Below are 24,826 nucleotides of genomic sequence, written 5' to 3' on the forward strand. Positions count from 1 at the left end.
CGCCCGGCATCGGAGCTTCGTTCCGATGCCGGGCGGGGGGAGGAGGCGTTCCTCCCCCCCCCCGCCCGGCATCGGAGCTTCGTTCCGATGCCGGGCGGGGGGAGGAGGCGTTCCACCCCCCCGCCCGGCATCGGAGCTTCGTTCCGATGCCGGGCGGGGGGAGGAGGCGTTCCACCGCCCCGCCCGGCATCGGAGCTTCGTTCCGATGCCGGGCGGGGGGAGGAGGCGTTCCACCCCCCCCGCCCGGCATCGGAGCTTCGTTCCGATGCCGGGCGGGGGGAGGAGGCGTTCCTCCCCCCCGCCCGGCATCGGAGCTTCGTTCCGATGCCGGGCGGGGGGAGGAGGCGTTCCTCCCCCCCCGCCCGGCATCGGAGCTTCGTTCCGATGCCGGGCGGGGGGAGGAGGGGTTCCACCCCCCCGCCCGGCATCGGAGCTTCGTTCCGATGCGGGGCGGGGGGAGGAGGCGTTCCCCCCCCGGCATCGGAGCTTTGTTCCGATGCCGGGCGGGGGAGGAGGTCCGAGGACAGTGGGGAAGACGCGCTGCGCTTCCCCGCTGTCCCGGAGATTTCCCTATGGGCTGTCGTCTTGCGAAGCAAGCCCATAGGGAAATTCGTTTTGCGAAGCGCCTCCAAAACGGAAAACCCTTTCGTCTAGCGGGTTTTCCGTCTTGCGAGGCGTTCGTCTTGCGGGGTACCACTGTAAATCCTCCTTTTTAATTACGGACATTTACTGTTTTCTCAAGCCAGGAACCTGGACTCCCAGCAGATTGACCCTTCTCAACAATTCTTTGCATTAGTCGGCAGACGAAAAAGCTGATAATGGAAAGACAACAACAACTCCCAGCTGCCCGGGGGGGGGACAGAAGGAGGCCAGAACCTGCCTGCGGATCCTTATCAGGTATTGTGGCAACATAATCTGTAATTGAAGGCACAGATCAATAGCTCGGAAGGAGTGGTGGGGGAGCAGGGCAGACAGTTGACATGAGATGTGGAAGAGAGATGTCCAAGAGCCTAGTGCCACCCCGCCCCCTGTGAATTTCGGGAAAGCCCTCAGAGGACGTGGCCTTCAAAACAGCCTTCCTTTATTTCCTGAGCCTTCGAGGGGCAGAATTTCAAGACGATAGAGAAAAGGTGGCATTCCTGATTAGCCTCTTAGAGCGAAGGGCTCGACATTGTGACCCCCCTCATGTTAAGCAATGATGTGGTACTTGCCAACTTGGATGCCTTCGTGAAAACGATGGACAGCATATTTTTAGATCTGATGCGGGAGGCGGCACTCGCCCAGAAGCTCATGAGGCTCAAGCAGGGAAACAGGACAGTCGCGGAGTATTGGTCGGAGTTTCATATGTACGTCCCGCAACTGGGATGGGAGGGGAAATCTCTGGTTGCATTATATAAGGCGGGGCTGAATGAGCAGATTTTGGGTGAACTGGCTTGGATGCCCCCATAGCCTACACTGCAAGCAGTTGGGCAGGCTTCATTACAGCTGGACCTGAGACTGCAGGAGCGCACCAGGGTACGCCGAGGTCAGGCAAGGCCTTTAACCCTCAGTGAAGAATGTGAGCTGCTGGTCCCAAGAGGAGCAGGAAGGGAAGGGAAGGACCCTATGCAACTGGGTGCCACCAGGAGGGTACTTTCCTGGAATTTCACCAACTGAAAGGGAAAAACGTTGGAAGGAGCGGCTGTGTTTTATTTGCGGCTTAGCAACACACATGGTGCAACAGTGTGCAGACAGGAAGCTCCAGGGATCCCTGTCAGGGGCGAGCGTGGACCCAAAGCCTGAGCGCATCTAAGACCCCTGGGAGCGCCCCTGTGCTCTTCATGAAGAAACACGACACCTCAGAGTTGAGGCTCTGCACTGATTACAAGACACCTGAAGTCTGTAATCATTGAAGTCTGACAGTGCCCAACCGCTATCCCCTGCCACACACTGGGGATCTGCTGGAGAGGCTGAGATCAGCAAAGATCTTCACAAAGCTCGACTTGAGGGCAGCTTACAACCTGATACGGGTGAGAGTGGGAGATGAGTGGAAGGCCACCTTTTGTACAAGATACGGCAGTTTCAAGTACCTAGTCATGCCGTTTGGATTACAATCCAGAACTGCGATGTTCCAGGTGTTCATCAATCATGTGTTGGGGGGTCTGGTGGACTCTACAGTGTTGTGTTATCTAAATCTCTTGATTTACTCAGACACCCTGGAAGAATGCGTAAAACACATGGAAGAAGTGCTGCAGCGGCTCAGAGAAAATCGGTTGTATGCCAAGTTAGAAAAGGGTCAGTTCGACATGACCAAGGTGGAGTTCTTGAGCTATCGCATCACCCCTGAGGGAGTACACATGGATCCCGCCAAGGTGAAGGCAGTGGTGACGTGGCAGGAACCCAGAACCAAGAAAGACTTGCAACGATTCCTGGGTTTCGCGAACTACTACTGTAAGTTTATATCCAGATCCTCGAGACTAATGTCTCCCCTCATGGATTGTTTAAGGAGTAAGAGACTGTTCCGATGGACAAAAGAGGCCGAGAGGGCCTTTGAGAGACACAAGGCCATGTTTGACTCAGAAGAGTACTTAGCACATCCCGACAAAACAAGAGACGTAAGGGTCACAGGTTCAAACTGTCGATGCTGGAAGAACTCTTCAGAAGGGTCAACTTAAGTAATGATGCCATATGCTTGGCTAGAGCAGTCCGGAGCTAACTGCTTGTTTTTGCAACAAATCCTCCTTTTTAATTACATACATTTACTGTGTTCTCAAGCCTAGACTCCTAACACTTAATATGGTTCTGAATGATATGCTACTGGTGGAAGGAGACAGAAGGAATGAGAGCACAAAGTAGGCTCATGCTAGGGTTGCCATTTTCAAAAAGTGAAAATCTGGACACAAAAGTTGTTTTGTGGAGCGGTGAGCTTTTTTTAGCAAAATCTCAGGGGGGAAATGACATTTTTGAGCTATTTTAAGGAAATTTGCCAAAAAATAAACACTTCTAACAGGAGCCCTAGCTCAGGTTCAGCTGCACAATAAAGCTAATTGTACTTACCACAAGTGGGTAGCAACCTAGGAGCTGTGACCAAGGTTTGTTCTTGGGTTTACAGCTCATGATTTGCCTGGTGCAAGACAAACCATGAGTCACAGCTCAGCCAAACCATAGCTTAGCAGTGCAGCGGCAGGAGGACTAGAGGAAGAGCAATATGGCTACAATCTCCTTTCTAGGAACATGTCTGGCTTAGCATTATGTACGAACCATTTCAGTGTAACAAGAGATATTGTGTGTGTGTACACACACACACACATGTCACACAACAAAACTAGTTATAAACAATCCAAAATAGTAAGACCAACAGCATAAAATCAGTTTAAAACTACCATAAACTAGCAAGCGTAAAGAACTTGATGCAAAAATGTAAAAGCACTATAAACTGAAAAACTCTACTCAGTTATGTGTCTGAAAAGCTATGGCTTGATCACTAGATAGCTCTGACAATGAGGTTTATCTTATTATTTATAGGTTGCTTTTCAGAGTATCCTCTTCTAAGCCATCTCACAATATATCAAAAACATTACAGCCATAACAAACAAAACACATAAACCAAACACATAAAATATATAAGTAGCCTGACCAGATTCCATGATGAGAGGTGTTGCATTTCTGGAATACTGAAGCTCACACATTGTTCATTGGGCTCATTTCAACAGCTATTTATTTATTTAGTCAACTTAGAATATCTCAAAGCAGTATAATATAACCAGCAAATAAAAAAAAAATTAAAAATCAAATATTCAGTCTATGTCTACTAGATAGAAGCTACTGTGATTCAAGGCTGAATCATTAAAATGTTTATAAAGCATTCTACAAATTAAAAGTTCTACCACTGAAGTAGCAGTACATCAGCAAGCAGGAGAAAGGGAAAAGAGTAAACAGGAAATGTTTATTAGTATTACAAAGCAGGAGGATGATGGGGGGGAGGCGAAGTTGGCCGAGTATAAAAATGGAAGGAATGGAGCCATTTTAGAGCTTACCTGCCAGCAAACATAGTTTCTGCTTCAGCAGCAATTTCATCTATATTAGGAACAACTCCTATGAAATGAGATTTTGGTAAAGTTAGCAATACAAAAATTACTACACCCCCTTACTTATTTTGTCCTAGGAATGAACGACCAACAGTGACTGGTATGACACACAAAAAGAAATCAAAGAACACTATTACCACATTGTCCAAGGATGACAGCAGCTCACTCACTAGCCTTTTGACCACAGCATCTCACCTATGCTTGGTCACATAACCCACAAATAAGAAGCAATAAATAAAAATAGGGCAACTAAACTTCACGTTACAGAACAAAACAGAATACCTACGTACGATCCAATTCTTGGAATGCATGTTCAAACAATACTCAACCTCTGGACACAGGGAGCAGGCACTTTCTCCTCCACCAAAAATCATACCTAGAACGTAACAACTAAACTGGAAAATAAAGTCCCTGATCCTGTGATCTGACTTTGCATTACAGAGCCAGAGAGATTTCACCATCAAATAAATGCAGTACCTATTACATTCTCTGTACAATTGGAGAACGTGAGTCAAAGAGCAGGCATGCGAGTCCCCAAACTGATTTGCAATTTTCCCACATGTGCAAGCGAGGCAGCAGTCTGGAGGACAGCCACAAGAGACTGGGTCTTTTCAGTCATAGCTTAAGGTTACCAGACGTCCCTGTTTCACGGGGACAGTCCTCAGATTTACAAATCAGTCCCGTGACAAAATCCTGTCATTCTTACTGAAGTTAAAAAGTGTCCCCGGATTCATTGAAAAAAATCTGGTAACCTTATCATAGCTTCCCATCTATGGAATACTTTGTCAGGGAAGAGTTAGAAGTTTCCAGTTTCTCAGAGGGAGAAAGCATTCCCCAAGGGGGGAGGCAGAGCAGTGAATCTAATAGAAGGGAGCAAGAGGAACAACAGGGAGGGACCGGCTGTTCACAGGAAAGGCAAGGGTTAAGTTCTAGCTCAGATTCGGAGGAGGGGAGATGCAGGCCAGCTCTAGCCAGGAGGGTAGGAAAAAGAGCGGGAAAGCGAAGGGAAAGGCGCCTTCGCCATTTTGAGGGTGGCTGGTCATGGAGAAGCAGAGCTCAGAAGGTATCTGAAATAAGTGACTCTGAAGAATAATAGTTAAGAACCGTTTATAAGAATGTTTTGTTAATACGCAATAAAAAGTTTTATAAAAGAACAAGAAGCGTTTGTGTGGTGATCTGAAGAGGACAACGACCAGTCCTGACATACTTTCCCCAGGGAGGCTTGCCTGGAGCCAACACTGACATTTGTGTGTGTGTCAGTCAAAGATGATTCTCTCCTGCCAGGCATTTGACCATAAATTTTCCACAGGGCTATTGGTTTGGAGGCAAAGTCTAAGGCCGGAATGTGTGTGGAGGAATTTGTGTTACAATCTGACCACCATCTCATCTATATTAAATTGATTTTCAACACTGCACTGTTAGCTGGATTTATTTTTTTTATAAGTCATTCAAGACTTTTGTTGGAAACAACTCATAAATTGAGTAAGGTCTGAAGCATTGTCAGAATTGTCCAGCCATTATCTCCAAAGTTTCCCCACATTTGAATTTCTGAACATTTTGCCTAAACTAGTAGGTGAATGCCCACTCATCTTTTATTTCAACACTTATTGAAAGGAATCATCATTATGTTGAATTATTCCGCTTTAATAACAATACCTGATGTGAGAGTTGGTGTGTCAGGGGGAGATGTCACTGAACTATCAACATTTTCACTGCTCTCTCCAAATTCCTTCTTGTAAATTGACAGCATGTACGATATTCTGTAGTCAAGCCGAACGCTAAGAATAAACTACAAAGCAAGAGATTGACACAACACATTTCTGAACCTCTGTGCAAGTTTTCTGAAGCATCTGAAGATGATTTGCTTGTGAAACCAAGGTTATTATTGTTGCCTTAAAAGGTATGTAATAAAATGCAATATTTCAAAAGATCACACGTTTTTTGAAAACTACTGTTAGCAGATCTGTTAATAGAAACTGTCTTCTATAGTGCAAATAAATCAGGCACATCTGTTGAATAGGGGAGCAATTTGATTTTGCTTGCATTTTAATGAGAAACTACCTAATTCACACTTCTCGCACCAGAATGTGCACTGAGACACAGCTATCCTTCAAAAGTTGCACTTCTCAAAATTTTGTTGCAGTTCTTCAACCAGTGTGTACAAAAATGCATATTTTAGGGAAATGTGTACTATAAAATGAACTCCTTTGGGAAAGTAACAAAAATATAGTGTATAAGGATAAATTGATTGCAAAATGTGCATATTGGTTAAAATTTCGTACAAAAATGTGTATATTTTTGTGTAAACTTTTCATGAGGATTTTAAATAAACAAAGAAATCACAAATTGATGTAGAAATGTACAAATGTGGAAAACAGAATTTAAAATTGGAAAACTGAGAAACTGAGAGAAATTGAAGTTGCCAGATTAGTCTATTACTAGCCATAACTCTAGTGGAAACTAACTAGCTGGTGAGATGGCCTTGTGCTGGAGTCAAAACCCCACACCACAATTCAAAACTGGAGTCACCATAACCACAAGCCTTCACGCTCATGCTTTGATGTTACAGTACATAATATATATTGTCGGTGCTTTGTTTCATTTTAAAAATTTAAAGTAAAGGTCTTTACCTGTAAAATCTCAATGATTTTTAATTTGGTGTCCATGACAGTGACATCTTCACTCTCTACAATGTTGGCTTGCTTGCTTGGGTGGACACTTGGGGGTACATCAGGTACAGAAAGAGGAAAAATAGAACCTCTGCTGAGGACCATTTGAGTCATCATCTCTCCCACACCATGAATGGTTCTCATAACATTGTTTCCTATGTATATGAAATATAAAAACAGAAAGTTGTCACTCTGATGGGCAATTGCCTCTCTGGCTGAAAAAGAAGATATTAAATTTAAATATATATGTATTAATAAAATAGCCCAATGCTCCAAGCACATCTATATTATCAAATGTTCTTGCAGTCTACAAGTTGAGTTAACTGAAGATCTCTTTAGCTTCCTAACCAGACTGTTCCAGTCCCTAGTTCTTCTAGAATACGATGGGTTTATGTATCAATTCAAAAGATAAGGGATAAGAATTTGTTGCTGCTGCTGTAGGGTCTCAGAAATGTGTTCTTATTCTCTCTCTCTCTCTCTCTCTCTCCTCTCTCTCTCTCTCTCTCTCTCTCTCTCTTTCTCTCTGTGTGTGTGTGTGTGTTGTATTAATGCCATCTTCCTTAATGCTGTCTTTGTTCTGTTTCCTGCTGCAGTTATAGCCAATCAGCTCTTTTCTTTAGAAGCTGTTTCTCTGTTAAGGATACTAGTTAATTGCCCCTTATCAGCTCTGGCTGTGGAATGTAACAAAAGGAGGTGCCTGTGTTAAGGAGTTACTTTTCCTTGGCTCAAGGGCTATTAACCAGCCTGGTCTTTATTTACAGCCAAGAGGCCCCTGAGGAGGGAGGAGGGTGGAGAAAGTGTCTAGTGCTCAAGGGCTATTAACCAGCCTGGTCTTTATTTACAGCCAAGAGGCCCCTGAGGAGGGAGGAGGGTGGAGAAAAGTTTTTAAAACTCTAGACTTCCTTGTGCCGGCATTTTCCAGTTCCTTTGTTGGGCATGCTTGCGCTACCTTTGCTCAGCTGATTAAAGGTGTTCATTGGAATATCCCTGTCTCTGCCAATAATTGATTCTCTGTGACAAAGACGGTTCAGGGTTTGAAAGCAGACCCATCATATGGTGCCAGAATGTGGAGCTAAGAAGGCATTAATTTCGCCTGTCATATTGCCCTGTTTATGAGCTGTGCCTTCTGACCGACTCTGGTGAGAAACCGGGACACGGTTTTTGAAGTATCGGCACACCTTGGGCACCTCCAAAGGAGACTCCATAACACACACACACACACACACACACACACACACACTGGCAGACCTCAAGAAGTCACAGACGAACGCCAAGGAGATCCATTCTGGTTAGAACCTGTGATCGTGCTCTATAAAACAGCTTGTTAAGGTGAGTATTAATAGGGGTGTCATGTGAATGGTGAAAGAGTGTGAATCTGTGAATGTCTGAAGAGCTGTAACTGTTCTGGAGGAAATTAGGATCTGTAAAACAGCTGGCTTTAAATCGGCAGGGGAAGGAAGGCCATTCCTGACGTGTGTGTCAAGCTAGGGCTGACCCATGAAACCTGCTTTGCCAGTCTGAGGTAGGAAGGTATAATATGGGTTTGGATCATTGTAACATTGTTTCTGTCAAATTATTATTATTTTTTGCAATGTGCCCCACCCCCACTCTCTGCCCATCCATGTGTTCCATTTAGCCAGTAGTCCCCAGAATTCAGACTGTTGAGGAAGAGAAGTCCCCTCCTCCTTCCTGCCCCCCATGACCTGCCCCAACCCAGGGTTTTGCCCCAACCTATTTTCTGAACCCATGCCTCTTAAATCTGCCCCAGCCCTGTCTCAGCCCAGCTCTTCTGGACCCTGTCTCTGTCCCGGCTCTGACCCAATCACCTGCCCTGCACCCTGAAATAAACCCCAAACCCCCTGAAGAAACGGAAATGGAATCTGGAGCATCTGTCTCTTCAGAAGCAGACAGCCCTTCGTGCTGAGTTGTCTGTGTGATTTGTTTTGCCTGCTTGGAATGCAGGTCTGCCTAGATCAACTCAGGATGAGCGATAGGCAGGAGGAAAGGGGGGAGGTTCTTCTCCCGCAGTTTCAGTCTGTGTGCCTATCTGGGAAGTGTAAGAGGATATCTATCTTGTTATGTATTGAAGTTCTCCCCCTGGCCACCAGGAGTATCGTGTATATAGTTTTTGATACGGAGGGGGGGGCATGTCTTATTCACCTTCTTCTTCGCTACAATATATCCATTTATTTCCAATTGTCAACGTCAAAAGGGACTAAAATCTATAAAATTCATAGAAAATCAACGTGCCAATTTGCTCAATTTCTCTAGGACTCCATAACACCTCCCCTGTCCTCCATAATCCCTCAAGCAAGGGGTCAAGACCCTAATCCTGTCAAATCACTCTGCCAAGCCTTTCCCCCGGGCAATGCCAGGTGGCAGATTATGCATACATGGACCATTGTCTTCTCATCACCGGTACTCAGGATGTGCTTATCTGCGCATATCTCCAGCTCTGCATATTCCCCCCTCCCTCCTCCATATGTTAATCCTGTGTAACCCAACCTCTTCTTAATGTATTCATGATGTAATCTGTGTAACCCAACCTCTTCTTAATGTATTCATGATGTAACTGGGATGTATTTTGCACTGTATTCTGGGACATGGAGGGAAGTTTCAAAAGTTCATGTCACCCCTTTCTCGCTGTTCAATCTCGCCTTGAACCTGTTGCGCAATAAACTTGGATCTTCTGCAGCTTGCTCCTATCTCCAGCTGAGCTCATTTTCCTCCGCAGGGACCCGCGGACTTAGTCCGACGAGCTGGGTGGCAGAGCAGCCTCGCACCCAGATTTTACCGTAACATTTTTCACTCAGGTCCATGTCAGTTACTTTAGGCGGGAAACCCTGGGTTGTTGTTGCTACAATGTTGACAGCCGGCTACATTTATAGGCCGGCTGAGCTGCTTGCTGTTCAGTTCTGTTCCAGCTTACAAATAAAGAACTGCTTTGGAGAAATCGCTGCGTCGTCTGCTATGTCTATCCACTATTTAACACTGGCGACGAGGATGGGATTGATGGACATCAGAGCACAGCCAGATGCGGCCACCCTCTAAGCTGAGCTGAATCACTGAGCTGAAAGACCGAGTGAAATCACTGAACAGAACCAATTCAGAGCTGATCATTCTGGCTAGAGCACTGTGTTCCAGCCATTGCCCTCCACGTCGGCATCGAAACCATGGCTTCACTCGTGCTTCTACCGCCGTTTGCCCCAGCCTCTGAATCATGGGACTCCTACCTCGCTCAGTTCGACTGCTACCTCCAAGCCAACGAGCTGACGGAAGTGTCAGAGGAGCATAAGCGGGGCCTATTCCTCAGTCTCTGAGGGCCCGAGGTGTTCGAGACGGCCCAAGCATTGGTTGCGCCTCTAGCAGTCCAGGCAGAGCCGTGGGACACGATCCAAGAGAAGCTCCGCAACCACTACGCGCCAAAGCCGTCCAAGATTGCTGCCCGCCATGCATTCTACCACTGGAACCAGGCAGAGGAGGAGTCAATTAACAACTACACTGCCGCCCTCTGACAGGCTGAAATGCACTGCGAGTTCCGAGACTTAGACGATGCCCCTGATGGATCGAATCGTCTGCAGGGTCCAGGTCTGCAACGGCATCTCCTCGCCAAGCCAGACCTAACTCTGCAGAAGGCCATTGAGGAGGCCATGGCCTCAGAAGCGGCTGAACTCTCCGCCCAGGAAATCCGCAAGGCCAGTAGCCCACGTCTTGCTAAGAAGCCAGTCCCTGTGCATCATGAAGAGGCCAGCAGTGATGAGGCATCCTCCGGTGAAGACGATGACGTGCACCAGACAAAGTGGGAGTGCAGGAAGTTCAAACAGAAGTCCACGGGCCAGTCATAATGTGCCAGCTGTGGAGGCAACTATTCCCATGCCAAGTGTCGGTTCAGAGACGCCATCTGTCGGCGATGATCCAGAAGGGGCCACATCACTAAGGCTGCACCCAGACTTTGGTGAGGCCGAGCCCCCGGGCTGTACCAACGCCCCACGTTCCTTTATTCCGGGGGATCAGGTTTTTGCCTGGAACTTTGTGGTAGCGGGAGTCACAGGGCCCCGTTCGTACCAGGTGGCACTCGAGAACGGACACTTGTGGTTCCGGCACATAGACCAGCTAAGGTGCAGGACTGGGGATTTGGACACTACCGCTGTGCCCCCAACTGTGGCCCCAGCTCCAGAGCAGTTGTTAATGGAAGGCGAGGCTCCACCTACATCTTCCTCACAAACTGAGGGCATGGAGCCGAACCAAGCCATTTCGTTGGGTCTGCCTGGCTCTCCAGAGACTCATGCCACCGCCGTGCCTGACTGTCCACTGAGTCCGCTCGCGGTGGTTCCTTCGACAACAGCAGAGCCAGGGAACTCGGGCTCAATGCCACATTTGGCCACACCACAGTCGCTGCCAGAATCAGAAGGCCACCAGGACTCTGGTACTGGCCCTCGGCAATCCAGCAGGGTTTCCAAGCGCCCAGCACATTTAAAAGACTATGTTCACTGGACAAACTGCACATCTAAAGTTGTATGGTGAATAGGGTCAATTAATATGCTTATGTGTTTTACTGAAACCAATACGGGTATTGCTGTATGTAATGGAACCACTATGATTGTAACTAATGCCTTATCTCGGTTTCGGATGGGTGTTATGTATTGACGTTCTCACCCTGGCCCCCAAGGGTATCGTGGATATAGTTTCCACTCAGGTCCACGTCAGTTACTTTAGGTGGGAAACCCTGGGTTGTTGTTGCTACAATGTTGACAGCCGGCTGCCTATAAAAGCAGGCCGGCTGAGCTGTTTGCTGTTCAGTTCTGCTCCAGCTTACAAATAAAGAGCTGCTTTGGAGAAATCGCTGCATCGTCTGCTATGTCTACCCACTATTTAACATATCTCATCCCCAGAAACTGGTGTGGATTGGCAGGTAATAGCCAATTTCAGCTTCCAGGGGTGTCTGGACTTTGTCCAAGTTTTGGCTCAAAGGGTTTTTCATGCCATGGTAAAAGAGCTGGCTTTCTAATAGAAGGGTTATTAATGGAGCAGGTGTTTAAATTTGGGAGGTTCATTGTCTATGGGAAGATGGGATTTCTTTTTGGTTCATTCTAGATAGGTTGTTTCAGAGGACCATGGCGTTTAAGATAGCTAAGTGAGCTATCTACAGATTTTGCTTGGGCTGAGGTTTTATTCCCACTGCTTGGGAAGTGTTGCTTTAAAGCTGAATCAGCTTTAAAGGATGTGTCAGCAATTGATAATGTTTAATAAATGCCATACATGTGCTGGATGTTCCTATTGCCCAACTTCCAGAACATGCCCTCAGAAAACTGGGTCTTACCAATAGGATGCCTGGTGCAAGCTAATGACTTCCTAAAAATCACTGCAACCCACCCACCCACATGACCTGGGTTGCTGTGCAGAAGAGAACCCTGGTGGACAAGCAGCGGCAAGAACAGGCCCTTCTGCTTCATCCAACTGAGTCTCTGTTACACATGCCAGGTCAAGTCCTCCATCCACAATAAAATCATGGATGGCAGTGGTCTTATGAATCATTGACCTGGCATTGCACAGCAGCACCTTCATGTCATGTGGGTCTCCCTTGCTGATTCCAGTATCCATCCGGTCAAGACCAGACATGGAGACCGCGATAGTCTTCAAACAATGACTAAACCTGCCTCCTTGGTAATGGCATAGTTTGGTCTTAGCGTAACTCCTCCTCCTACCCGTGATCACTGAGATTGGGGGTCCCAGTGCATCCCCCCCCCCCCAGAACCTGCCCCAGCCATTCTGTTGGCTGGGGCCTACTCCAACTAAACATTTGGAAAAACTTTCTGACTCTAAGAGCTGCTCAGCAGTGGAACAGACTCCCACAAGAGGTGGTGGGCTCTCCTTCCTTGGAGGTTTTGAAGCAGAGGCTGGATGGCCATCTGTCATGGATGCTTTGGCTGAGATTCCTGCATTGCAGGGGGTTGGACTAGATGACCTTTGGGTCTCTTCCAACTCTGATTTTCCCATTAAAATCCTGTCATTTTATCCACCATTCCTTCTCAAATTTCAGTTTTCTTTATTTCACCACCTTGTTAAGCTAAGCCCATAACGCTATTATTATTCAACACAAGTGGGAACCGAAACCAAGTATTGCAGCGTGGAGTGTTACTGTTCAGTATTCCAACCAGCCACATCATCCCTTTCCAATCCTTGTCCCTATTCCTGTTTTTCCATTCCTCCATTCCAAACAAAATTATGCACTCTGTGACCACGGAACATGCTGAGTTTCTATCAGGCTGTTTTCGGCTTGGGGCTTATTTCTTTAGGTTCCTTCTCCTTGAAACTTTTCTATACCTTTTCAAATGCACTGGCAAGAGCACTGAAGTGTTTGTGTTGTGCTGACCTTGCCACTGCCTCACCCCATCCCCTCTACCTTCCAGGAAGTGGCAGCAGTGTGACCAGGTGAGCAACAGTGTCCCATCACACCATCCACTACTGCTAAATAATCTTACAGGTATCAAGATTTTGACAATGCTTCTGTTCCCCCTCAGTGAAAGTAAAATAACCGGTCAGTCAGTCATGAATATATCTTCCTTTTATCTCTCTTATTTAGTAGTCATCTGCTGAGAGATTTTATCCATAATTAATATTATTTTCAACAGATCCTAAACTATAGTTAAAGGATGTTCATCTAAGGTGAATCTTACTAATTTTTAAATTAATAGATGTGTCATTATTTGCATGACCCAAAGTATCTAACTTTAAGGTTAAAATATTTCAAAACAAGAAGACATACTGCCAATTTTTATTTGGTGTATTTATTTCCTTTAATTTAGACAATTTATAAGCTGTCCTTCAGTAGCAGGGTTCTCAGAATGGCATACAATTTACCGTATTTTTTGCTCTACAAGACTCACTTTTTCCCTCCTAAAAAGTAAGGGGAAATGTGTGTGCGTCTTATGGAGCGAATGCAGGCTGCGCAGCTATCCCAGAAGCCAGTACAGCAAGAGGGATTGCTGCTTTCACTGTGCAGCGATCCCTCTTGCTGTTCTGGCTTCTGAGATTCAGAATCTTTTTTTTCTTGTTTTCCTCCTCCAAAAACTAGGTGCATCTTGTGGTCTGGTGCGTCTTATAGAGCGAAAAATACGGCATTTTATGGGAAACACACCTCAAGGTAAAGAGAAAGCCATTGGGGAAAATAAAGAGCAGGACCTTTAATGAATGCAAGGTATTACTAGGTAATGTATTATGTGTTGCAAATAATTTTCTATTACCACCCCCCACACACACTCACCTCCATCTTGAAATTTGCTTAATCTTTCAAAGTATGATGACATAGGCATTTGTACAATATCAAGGATAGCCAGTAATGTTCTAGTCAGTCTGAGTAGCTCACTGAAGCTATAAAAACCAAAGTATATAAGATTGCGAGCCAGGTGCACCACCTAAAGAAAAGGAAGAGGGGGGGGGGAAGGTCAGGAATATCAACAGAAAGAAAGAGGTCCCAACATTTAACTAGTGATGAATGGACCCACGTGGCTGCCCTCCAGATCTAATCTAAATTTTGTGGTTATCTTCTGGAGATTAACAGAAATAAATCCAAATTATGGATTTGACCCAGAACAGCATAGAGCCCTATCTCCTACTATGAACTGTTGACATAGCTGTACACCAGCCAATGGCTTTCAGTTTCCTCTCCTTACTGAGGAAAAAGGAGGTGGTGAGGAGACTTCCCACGAATACCCTGGCAAATAAATACCCATCAATTTCAATGTCTAAAAGTCAGTGTCTGCAGGGTATTCTGAAACCCTTCACCACCATGACCTTCTTCACTTGTAAGTTGCAGACAAGGGCTCCCAGCAGTGTTACGGCAGAGACAAATTACAGATCAATTTCTGATGAGGCTAGATGTTATCCAAAACAGACCAGGTTTGATACCATCAAATAAAATAAAAAATGCAGATCTGAAATTTATTTCCTACACTAAATTATATGATGGTAGAATCAGTCTATGAAAGGGCAGTAGGAGTAGGCAGGACTCCCTGTCCCTGCCTGTCACCATGCTGGAGCAGGCTTCTCCTACCCTTCCTTGTTCAAAGATACCACCCCAAACCCTACCAAAGTTTTCATAACCTCCAAAAGGCACTTGCAGAAGATTCTATCAGCTGATATGGGTTTAAACAAGAACCAGAAAAATAAAAATATGCTGCTTTCTCAGCACTTAAATTTTGTCACACCCACACATACAAACATGCTTCTGCAGGATGGAGCTGAAAAAAATTGATGTGGCCACTCGGCAGGTCAGTCACTTATATTGTTGTTTTTAATCTAAACTGCATTTGGATGTGATTAAAGCTGACATGCTGCAATCATTAGGAATTATGTGAATTCAACAATATTTGCATAGATTTGCTATTTGGTATAATTTATTCTATTTCTTCCAGTTATGTGGAGAGGTATGAAGCTATGCAGGACACTAGAGCCCTGCCCCTATAAACAATGGAAATTTAATTTTTATTTATAAAAACATTTATGTCCAACTGTATAAAAAATATCACAGTGGTTAATAAAATTGTTAAGTTAAAAACAAGTTTAAAGTAAGGAAGTTAAAAACAAATATCAATAGATCATTGTGGGGGTGTTATCTGGGTTGGGGACTGGGGAGCAGGACACCTGGACCTGCAAAAAGGCACCCACTGAATCTCTACTGGCAGAGCGTTTAGGAGAAAGGCTTGATCTCTCTTTGTTGCCAAATTAGCCTGCAGGTGCTCCACTCTCAGCCCCATCAGGGGAGGCTGAGGTTGCCTCTGGGTCTGGTAACCCTCCAGCCTCTCCTGAGCTGCAGAGGCTCAGGGCAGAGAGGCGGAGGGAACTAAGTTCCCGCAGGAGGAGTGCTCGCCTCCAGGCCAGGAGAGGCGAGTCACCTGTGGACTGGGGCCGCCCTATGCCTCGGGCAGATAAAAGCCAGCCAGCTCCAGTCCCAAGTTGTGGGAGCAACGTTGTTGGTAGCCAGTTCCTGCCTGCACCCTGTCCTGCCGGATCTCCTGACCTCACCCGACTCCCTGCCTTGGACCTAGCTTCAGCTTTGACGGACGGCCTCAATACTGCACCCTCGACCTCGGACTGGACTCGGACCACGCCTCACAGAAACCCACGGGACCAGCACACCTTTGGCTGATTAATATACTATAGCCTTTTAACTGTGTCTGTGGGAAGGGGGGCTACTGTTTTGTTGTCCTTGTTTTAATTAATTACCTGTGTTTTTATCTTGTATTTTATTATGTAATAAAATGATATTGCTTTGAAAGGTGGTATATAACTTTAATAATCAATAAATAAATAAGCATACAGGTGACACCTCATTCCCAAACTACTAATGATCACACACAACATATTTATACAGATATTAAATAACACTGGGGAGAGAATACTGCCCTGGAGAACCCAATAGCACAAATGTCAACAGGCCGAGAAACACTCACTCAGTGATACTTTCAGGACACAACCTTGATGATACAAACAGAACCACTGTAATACAGTGCCTCTGATGCCCATATCACTAAGTTGGTCCAGAAGGATATCATGGTCAATGATATCAAAAGCCACTGAGTGAACAAGCAGAAGTAACAGGGGCGCACTCACTCTGTCCCTCTCATGATGAAGATCATTCATCAGGGCAACCAAGGTCAATTCAGTTCCAAAACCAGGTTTGAACTCAGATTGTAGTGGATCTAAAATAATCAGTCTCTTCCAGGAATAACCTTCTCCACCACCTTTACCAAGAAAGGGGATCTATAGTTGTTACACTTTGTTGCGTCTAGAATGGACTTTTTGAAAAGTGGACACACCACTGCCTCTTTAAGTGCAGCAGACATCACCCCAACGCACAAGGAGGTGTTTACCACACCCATGACCCATTCAGTCTCCCCACCCCAGCAGGTTTAATAAGCCAGGATGAACAAGGATCTAATGAGCATAAGTGCAAGTATCCTGTCCACATCCTCAGGCCACCTCAGCTGGTACTGTCATAATTAGGGTTGCCACCTTTGGTTGGGCAAAATACAAGACAGGTCATGCAAAATAAATGTCAGGACTGGCCGTGGTCCTCTTCCGATCACCACACAAACACTTCCTGTTCTTTTATAACTTTTTAACAAACAAACTTTTAAACTATCCTTATCTTTAACTATTCTTCCTCAGAGTCACTTATTTCAGATACCTTCTGAGCTCTGCTTCTCCATGACCAGCCACCCTCAAAATGGTGAACGCGCCCTTCCCTTCGCTTTCCCGCTCTTTTTTCTAACCTCCTGGCTAGAGCTGGCTTGTATCTCCCCTCCTCCGAATCTGAGCTAGAACTGAACCCTTGCCTTTCCTGGGAACATCCTGTCCCTCCCTGTTGTTCCTCTTGCTCTCTTCTATTAGATTCACTGCTCTCCCTCCCCCCTTGGGGAATGCTTTCTCCCTCTGAGAAACTGGAAACTTCTAACTCTAACTCTTCCCTGACAATAAAGGACAAATTGGGGGGATTGGGGGTTAAAAATTACTTTACCTGATGCAGAAATGCCTTCAAAGCAATCCATTACGGTCAGAGTTGCTTCCAGATCCTAGCTCACAGAGGATCACGCTAGCCAGCGATCATTAAATAAAAGTCTTTATTGAGTTACAGTTTCCATTCTCAAGCTGCTGCGTGCAACCCTACGTCTAATGGTTAGATCGGCGAAGCTCCATCTGAGTCTCCGCCCCTTGTACACCAACTTAATATCCTAGCCTTGCTCCACCTTTTCCGCCTGACTGTTCTTCTCTGGGTCCCTCTGCCCCCCGGGGTCTCTTCCTTCCGGGATTCCTCTGACGCTGACGCTGACCCCCCTGACTCTTCTCCCTCCTTTCGGCGGGCTTTAGGACCTGGCTCCCTTTCCGGGCTGCCTACTGCGCCACCTTCCTGTGCATTTGAACTTGGCGCGCGCGCCCAACCTTCCACCTTCCGTCTGACCGTTTCTTCGCTCCCCGATGGAAGTGTGGCCACTCCTGACTCGTGCCCTCCCCCCTGTGGTGAGCTGCCAGCGCTTGATCCCTGGCGCCCTTCCTCTTCCCTGCTCTCTGGCGGTGACGCTGGTCCCGATTTCCAACTGCTCCCCTCTGAGTCCCCTCTGGCTCTATCTTCCTGGGGTGTCCCCCTAGGCTCCCCCCTTGCCCTGGCCACTGGTGCTCCTTTCTGTGAATCTTCTGATTCACTGGAAAGACTCGGAGATCTCGGGTCGTCGTCATCACTCATCTTTTCTTCTGCCTCCTCCCCCTCGCTCTCTGTTTCCTCCCTTGCCCTTGCCTCTGCTCCTGAACCCCTGACATCCATCCCCCCCTCGAAGCCCCCTCTTCCCCCCTCCCCTCCTTCCGGTGCGGGATCTGGGTGCTGCCGTGTCAGGGGGACGAATGTCGGATACAGTTCGCTTCCCGTGGCGGGCCGCCATCCGAAGTCTTCCGGTTCTTCCTCCCTGCTCTCGTTGACGACGGTCACCTCCGCTTCCATCTCTGTGCCGCCGTGCTCGAAACCCGGGTCGTCCCCGAAAACGTCCATGTCCGTCTCTCCCTCGTTGCCTTCTGGAGACGTTGCTCGTCCTGGACCCTCCAGCCACCTTCTGCGGAACTGCTCCTCTGGTCGATCATCCCACCAATACGAGGGTTCTGAAGCAGATCCCGAGGGTGACCCCTCCGGGGAACGGGCGTCTCGTGTCGGTTCCTCGTCCGAGTCGAACCCCCGGAACGTGCTGGCTGAAAGCGTGGGCGTGAAAAGCCAGTCGTCGAAAAAGTCTGCTGGCATTGGCCTATGTGGGAAGAGGGCATGAAACTCTTCTTTGAGCAGAGGTTCGTCTAAAGCGTAGCCCGGCACCCAGCTGTTGGCACTGGCCGGGGTGCCCTCCTTGGCGAGAAGGTATTCTACCCCCTCTTCCCCCCATCTGGAGTCCAAAATCTCCGTGACTTCGTTGATGCGCTCCTCCTGTGCCACTCCCCCTTGCCCGGTTCTCTCTCGGAGCGGACCCGGTGCCGTTCCTGGTTCCTGAAACCTGTGAGGTGCCTTGTAGGGAGTGAGCACCGATCTGTGGAACACCGGATGCATTCTGGAACCCTCCGGAAGAGCCAGCCTGAAAGCCACCGGGTTGACCTGTTCTTCGACTTGGTAGGGCCCCAGTTGTTTATGCCCTAGTTTCTTCTTCGCCAACGACCTGGCCGGCACTGCGTGGGCTGCTAACCAGACCCAGTCTCCCACATGGATCTCTTCGCCAACCCTTCTGTGTTTGTCCGCTTGTACCTTGTATGCGTGTTTAGCCAGCTCCAGGTGCCGCCGCAGCTGATCGTGGACCTCCTGCAACTCCGACGCGAACGCATCTGCTGTCTGCGGCTCCCTCTCCCCCATTCTTTCCAGTCCCTGGAAGGTTCTGGGGTGCCTCCCGTTGTTGGCGAAGAACGGCGTGACCCCCGTGGACACGTGCTTCGTGTTGTTGTAGGCGAACTCGGCGAGAGGCAGGTAATCCACCCACGTCGCAGGCTGTTGATTCGCATAACATCTCAAGTACTGCTGCATGATGGCATTGACCCGCTCCGCTTGCCCGTTGGTCTGCGGGTGTCTAGCCGACGCCAGGTTGATCTTGACGTTCAGGAAGCCCATCAGCCTCTGCCAGAAGTTCGAGATGAACTGTCGCCCTCGGTCGGACAGAATAGACCGCGGCAGACCGTGAAACTTGAACACGTGGTCTATGAACAGTTTGACGGTTTGTTCCGCCGTGGCCACCTTCGCACACGGAATGAAATGTGCCATCTTGGAGAACAAGTCCACCACCACCAGCACAGCCGTCTTGCCCCTCGAGCTGGGCAGATCCGTGACAAAGTCCAGGGCCACTCTCTCCCATGGTTCGAACGGAGTTTGCAGTGGTTCCAGCAGTCCGGCCGGCGGTCTGTGCACTGGTTTGGCCCTCTGGCAGGTGTCACACCTCGCCACGTAGTCCGCGACTTCCCCTCTCATTCCGGGCCACCAGAAGTCTCTGGCTACTAATTCCACCGTCTTCTCCTTGCCAAAGTGCCCGGCAGTGGGCGCGTCGTGCAGCTGCTGCAGTACCTTGGCGCGAAGTTCGTCTCCCGGCACGTAGATGGCCCCTTTACGGATGAGCAAACCATCTCGCAGCTGGAACTCGTCGGTCGCTGCCGTGCCCCTGTGCACCTCTGCCATCTTTGCTTGCGCGAAGGAGTCATCCTGCAACGCTCGTCGCACCGCATCCAGGTCAACTGTTGCCGCCGCGCACGCCCACACTGTCGGTGCGAAGATGTGCATGGCGGCCGCTGGCGTTGCCTCCTCCAGATACTGTGGCTTACGGGAGAGAGCATCCGCCATGATGTTGGTGTCCCCCGGGACATACTCTATTCAGAAGTCGAAATTCGCAAAGAACTCAGCCCAACGTATCTGCCTCTGGTTCAGGAACTGTGCCGTGCGCCAGTGCTCTAGATTCTTGTGGTCCGTGCAGACCTGCACCGTGTGCTTGGTGCCGATCAGGAAGTGCCTCCACGCTTTGAACGCTGCATGAATGGCCAGCAACTCCCTGTCCCAGATGGTGTAGTTCTGTTCGGACTTGCTGAGCTTCCTTGAGTAAAACGCTCCCGGCCTCCAAACCCCCTGCGGGTCTTTCTGCAGCAGGACTGCTCCCACGGCTCTGTCCGAAGCGTCTGTCTCCACCCTCATCGGCCTGCTGGGGTTGACATGAAGCAGCTGCTCTTCCGACGCGAAGAGACGCTTGAGTGCCTGAAAGGACTGCTCCGCCTGCTCTGTCCAGATGAACTTCTTTTTCTTGGAGCTGAGCGTGTCCGTGATGGCCGCTGTCTGCATCGCAAAGCCTTTGATAAACTTGCGATAGAAGTTCGCGAAGCCGACAAACCGTTGGACCTCCTTCCGGTTGCGTGGGCTTTTCCAATCCAACACTGCTCGGACCTTGGCGCTGTCCATGGCGAGCCCTTTATCAGACAACTTGTAGCCCAGGAAATCCACCTCCGTCACGTCGAATTGGCACTTCTCCAGCTTGGCGTAAAGCCTATGTTGCTGTAGCCTGCTCAGCACTTCCTTGACGTGTCTGTCATGCTCCTGCTGCGATTCCGAAAAGATCAGGATGTCATCCAAGAAACAGACGCACGTCTTGTAGAGGAGCCCCGCCAACACGTGATGCATGAAAGCTTGAAAAACGTGGGAGCCATTTTGCAATCCAAAAGGCATAACTCTATATTCGTAGGTGCCCAGGGGCGTGAACATGGCTGTCTTCCACTCATCTCCTTCCCGCATGCGAATGAGGTTGTATGCCCCTCGCAGGTCCAACTTGGTGAACACTCTGCCCTTCCGTACCTTTGCGAGGAGGTCGTCGATTCGGGGCATGGGGAAGTCCGATGGCTTGGTCACACTGTTCAAGATGCGATAGTCCACTACAAGTCTTTTTTGGGGCGTGTCCCGCTTCTTAACAAAGAATACCGGACTGCCCCCCGCTGCCTTGGACTCTCGGATGAAACCGCGCTCCAAATTATGATCTATGAACTCTTTGAGTTCCTGCAGTTCGTCCTCAGACATGGAATACAGCTTCCCTTTGGGCAGCGCCGCCCCCGGCAGCAGGTCAATTTTGCAGTCATATGGTCTGTGGGGGGGTAGCCTGTCTGCCTCCTTCTCGCAGAAAACCTCCAAAAATTCTGCGTACTTGTGGGGAACCGCTTGCAGCGTGCCTAGCTGCCGCTGTGACTCCTCTTCCTCTCCTTCCTGCCGGGGCACGATGCAGTGTTCAGCGCAAAAGGAAGAGCCGAAGGTCAGCTGCTTCTGGTACCAAGCCAGCGTCGGGCTGTGCTTGTCCAGCCAACTCATGCCCAATACAATGGGCGTGTCCGATAGTTGAGTGACATTGAAGCTGATGATTTCCCTGTGATTCCCAAGTCGCATCACCATTGGTGGCGTCTGCTTCACCACTTGCCCCCCTAGCAGCTCCCTGCCATCCACCGTGACAACCTGCAGGGGCAGCGTGGCAGGCAGCAACTGTATAGCGTGCCGGTCGACAAAGTCCTGCCCTATAAAGTCCGCATTGCTTCCGGAGTCAATGGTGATTGGCACGTCCATGGTGATTCCATTGGGCAGCTGGAGCGACGCGGTGAGCCTCACTACTGGTTTGGGCGGGAGGGGGTCCATGGGCTGTAAAATCTCTGGGGACTGCTTCACTGACACGTCTGGCTGGGCCCCAGTGCCTCTTCCTCCAACCAGACTCCGTCGTTTCCCTGCTGTGGTTGTCCTTGCTGCGTTGCTGCAGTTACCATTGCTGAAGCTGCAGTGTGCTTGTGGAGCCTCTGGGGACACTCTTTCGCCATATGCTGTGGATCATCGCAGATGTAACACTTCCTGTTCCCTCTAGGAGGCTTCGCTTTCACTGCTGCCGGTGCTAGGGCTCTGGCTGCTGACTGAGCCCTTGCACCTCCAACCTCCATAGGTTCCGCTCCTCCTCCTGGCGGAGGCGTGGATTGCGCACGCGCTGCTTCTCTGGGAAGGAAGGAGGAGCCCCTGGCTGGTTCGCGCCCTCCACGCCCTTCGCCACTGCTCCACGGACGTTCTTCCAGCCGCACCCCCACCGCCAGCGCCCTCTGAACGATCTCCTGCGTGGTCCGGGGTCTCTGCCCCCTCGCAATTTCATCTTTAACCGAGCCGTGCAATCCCTCCCAAAACAGGTCTCTTACAGGAGCCGAATCTCTGTCCCATTCCAGAGCACTGACCAAAGCGAAAAAGCGGGCATGGTACTGCCTTACGCTGGCCCTCCCTTGCTTCAGTCCATGTATCTGCTGCCGAGCAAGATCCACGTCAATGCTTGATAAAAAGCACCCATCCATCGCTTTAATAAAGGCATCCGCATTTTGGAGCGCCGGATCCTTATCTCTCCACAAATTGCGCAGCCATGCTTTAGCATCTCCATGCAAATGGGACATGATGAATCCCACCTTCTCTTGCTCATCTCTAAAGTCTTTGTTCAGCAGTTGCAGTGCACACATTACATCTGCTCTAAAGTTGGGGTACTGTTGCAAATTCCCATCGAAGTGAGAGACCAGACCGCCTGTTCGTCTCCCCAACCCAATCCCCTCCGGTTTGGGTGTCAGTTGCCCTTGCTTCGTAAGCACTTCCAACCTGACCTGGAGATCCCTGTAGGCGGCAGCTGCGTCCTCCTCTCTCTTCCTGGATGCAAGAGCCTCGGCATTCAGTCGCGACACTGCTTCTCTGAGTTCCGCTATCTGCTGTTCGGCCGTCATGTTGTCTGCCGTTCGTGAGCTCGCTAGTAGGCACCCGCTTTCTCTCCTCTCCGCGAGGCTGTAGATGCCCACAATTTCAGAGATGGAGCTTACTGTCAGAGTTGCTTCCAGATCCTAGCTCACAGAGGATCACGCTAGCCAGCGATCATTAAATAAAAGTCTTTATTGAGTTACAGTTTCCATTCTCAAGCTGCTGCGTGCAACCCTACGTCTAATGGTTAGATCGGCGAAGCTCCATCTGAGTCTCCGCCCCTTGTACACCAACTTAATATCCTAGCCTTGCTCCACCTTTTCCGCCTGACTGTTCTTCTCTGGGTCCCTCTGCCCCCCGGGGTCTCTTCCTTCCGGGATTCCTCTGACGCTGACGCTGACCCCCCTGACTCTTCTCCCTCCTTTCGGCGGGCTTTAGGACCTGGCTCCCTTTCCGGGCTGCCTACTGCGCCACCTTCCTGTGCATTTGAACTTGGCGCGCGCGCCCAACCTTCCACCTTCCGTCTGACCGTTTCTTCGCTCCCCGATGGAGGTGTGGCCACTCCTGACTCGTGCCCTCCCCCCTGTTGTGAGCTGCCAGCGCTTGATCCCTGGCGCCCTTCCTCTTCCCTGCTCTCTGGCGGTGACGCTGGTCCCGATTTCCAACTGCTCCCCTCTGAGTCCCCTCTGGCTCTATCTTCCTGGGGTGTCCCCCTAGGCTCCCCCCTTGCCCTGGCCACTGGTGCTCCTTTCTGTGAATCTTCTGATTCACTGGAAAGACTCGGAGATCTCGGGTCGTCGTCATCACTCATCTTTTCTTCTGCCTCCTCCCCCTCGCTCTCTGTTTCCTCCCTTGCCCTTGCCTCTGCTCCTGAACCCCTGACAATTACAAATGAAAGCTATCAGTAACTACAAACATTCCAATGATACTGAAAGGAAATCCTCCCCACCCGCTGAATTTCTGCCTATCAGAAGTAAGATAAATGTAGAAACCCAGCTAAAAAAGAAAAAAATAAGAAAGTGGAGAAAAGATAGCAACAAATTCTTAGGTTTGAAGTGGCTGAGGTTGCTGCTCCAGGAAATGTTTCACCCGTCCTCTTAGGCAGTGTTTCTTGGGTCTCTAGCTGTCTTTGGATTACACTTCCCATCCTCCCTAGCTAGTAAGACCAGTGGTCAGGGATGATGGGAATTGTAGTCTGAAAACAGCTAGAGACCCAAGTTTGGGAAACATTGTCTTAGAGCCCTTGGAAACCCAACCAAACCCAACCCAGAAGAGCCTGCTGACTGGCAAGCTCTATTGGCCAGATTGGCGTGTCAATCAGCCAGCTTGGGAGGGCAGGCTAAACCTCCAAGGTGTCTAGCAAGCTGGCCTGTGTGAGACAAGCAAGTTAGGGTGAGTGCACAAAGGAGGAAACATTAATGCCAATTTTATTTTTTCATAACTGGTGGCAACCCTAGTCACAATAGCAGCAACTTTATTCTCAGAGTGTTTAGCCAGTGACAGCTAGTTACCATGTGCTCCAGAGATCTGCCCCTTCATCAAGATTAACCATCCTACAGCCACACAGAACAGCTCTGCTGGACAGCTCTCCAAGGACACAATGGAGGCAGTAAAGTAGGATCTCTTTGCTGCCCTCACCGCCACATGATAGGCCCAATTATGAGCCCAAGCATGTGCTTGGTTGACTCCTAAGCACATTTTACGCCACTTATGCACCAACCCTTTCCCAGGCCACCTCAATGACTGCACCTCTAGGTGTACCAAGCAGCAAAATGGACCCCACAGTGCTGGAGCGATCATATCAATGGCTCTGCAAGTCTCACCATTCCATAGTGAAACTAGGGCCT

At 49.0% G+C, this 24,826-nt stretch overlaps 1 protein-coding gene across 6 annotated transcripts in view; it reads right to left on the reverse strand.

The window, feature by feature from the left end:
- The window catches only part of ITPR2 (inositol 1,4,5-trisphosphate receptor type 2), a 370,362-nt gene that overhangs the window by 236,739 nt on the left and 108,797 nt on the right, over positions 1 to 24,826 (reverse strand). For all 6 annotated transcript variants that reach the window (XM_081023379.1, XM_081023378.1, XM_081023377.1 and 3 more), the window contains 4 exons: positions 14,001 to 14,151; positions 6,698 to 6,891; positions 5,724 to 5,856; positions 4,017 to 4,074 (listed from right to left, as the gene is read on the reverse strand). In XM_081023379.1, the coding sequence (XP_080879505.1) occupies positions 4,017 to 4,074; positions 5,724 to 5,856; positions 6,698 to 6,891; positions 14,001 to 14,151 (536 nt within the window). The remainder of the gene's footprint in view (positions 1 to 4,016; positions 4,075 to 5,723; positions 5,857 to 6,697; positions 6,892 to 14,000; positions 14,152 to 24,826) is intronic.

This window comes from Podarcis pityusensis (genome assembly GCF_964106645.2).
Source record: "Podarcis pityusensis genome assembly, chromosome: 10".
In the NCBI taxonomy this organism is placed as follows: domain Eukaryota; kingdom Metazoa; phylum Chordata; class Lepidosauria; order Squamata; family Lacertidae; genus Podarcis; species Podarcis pityusensis.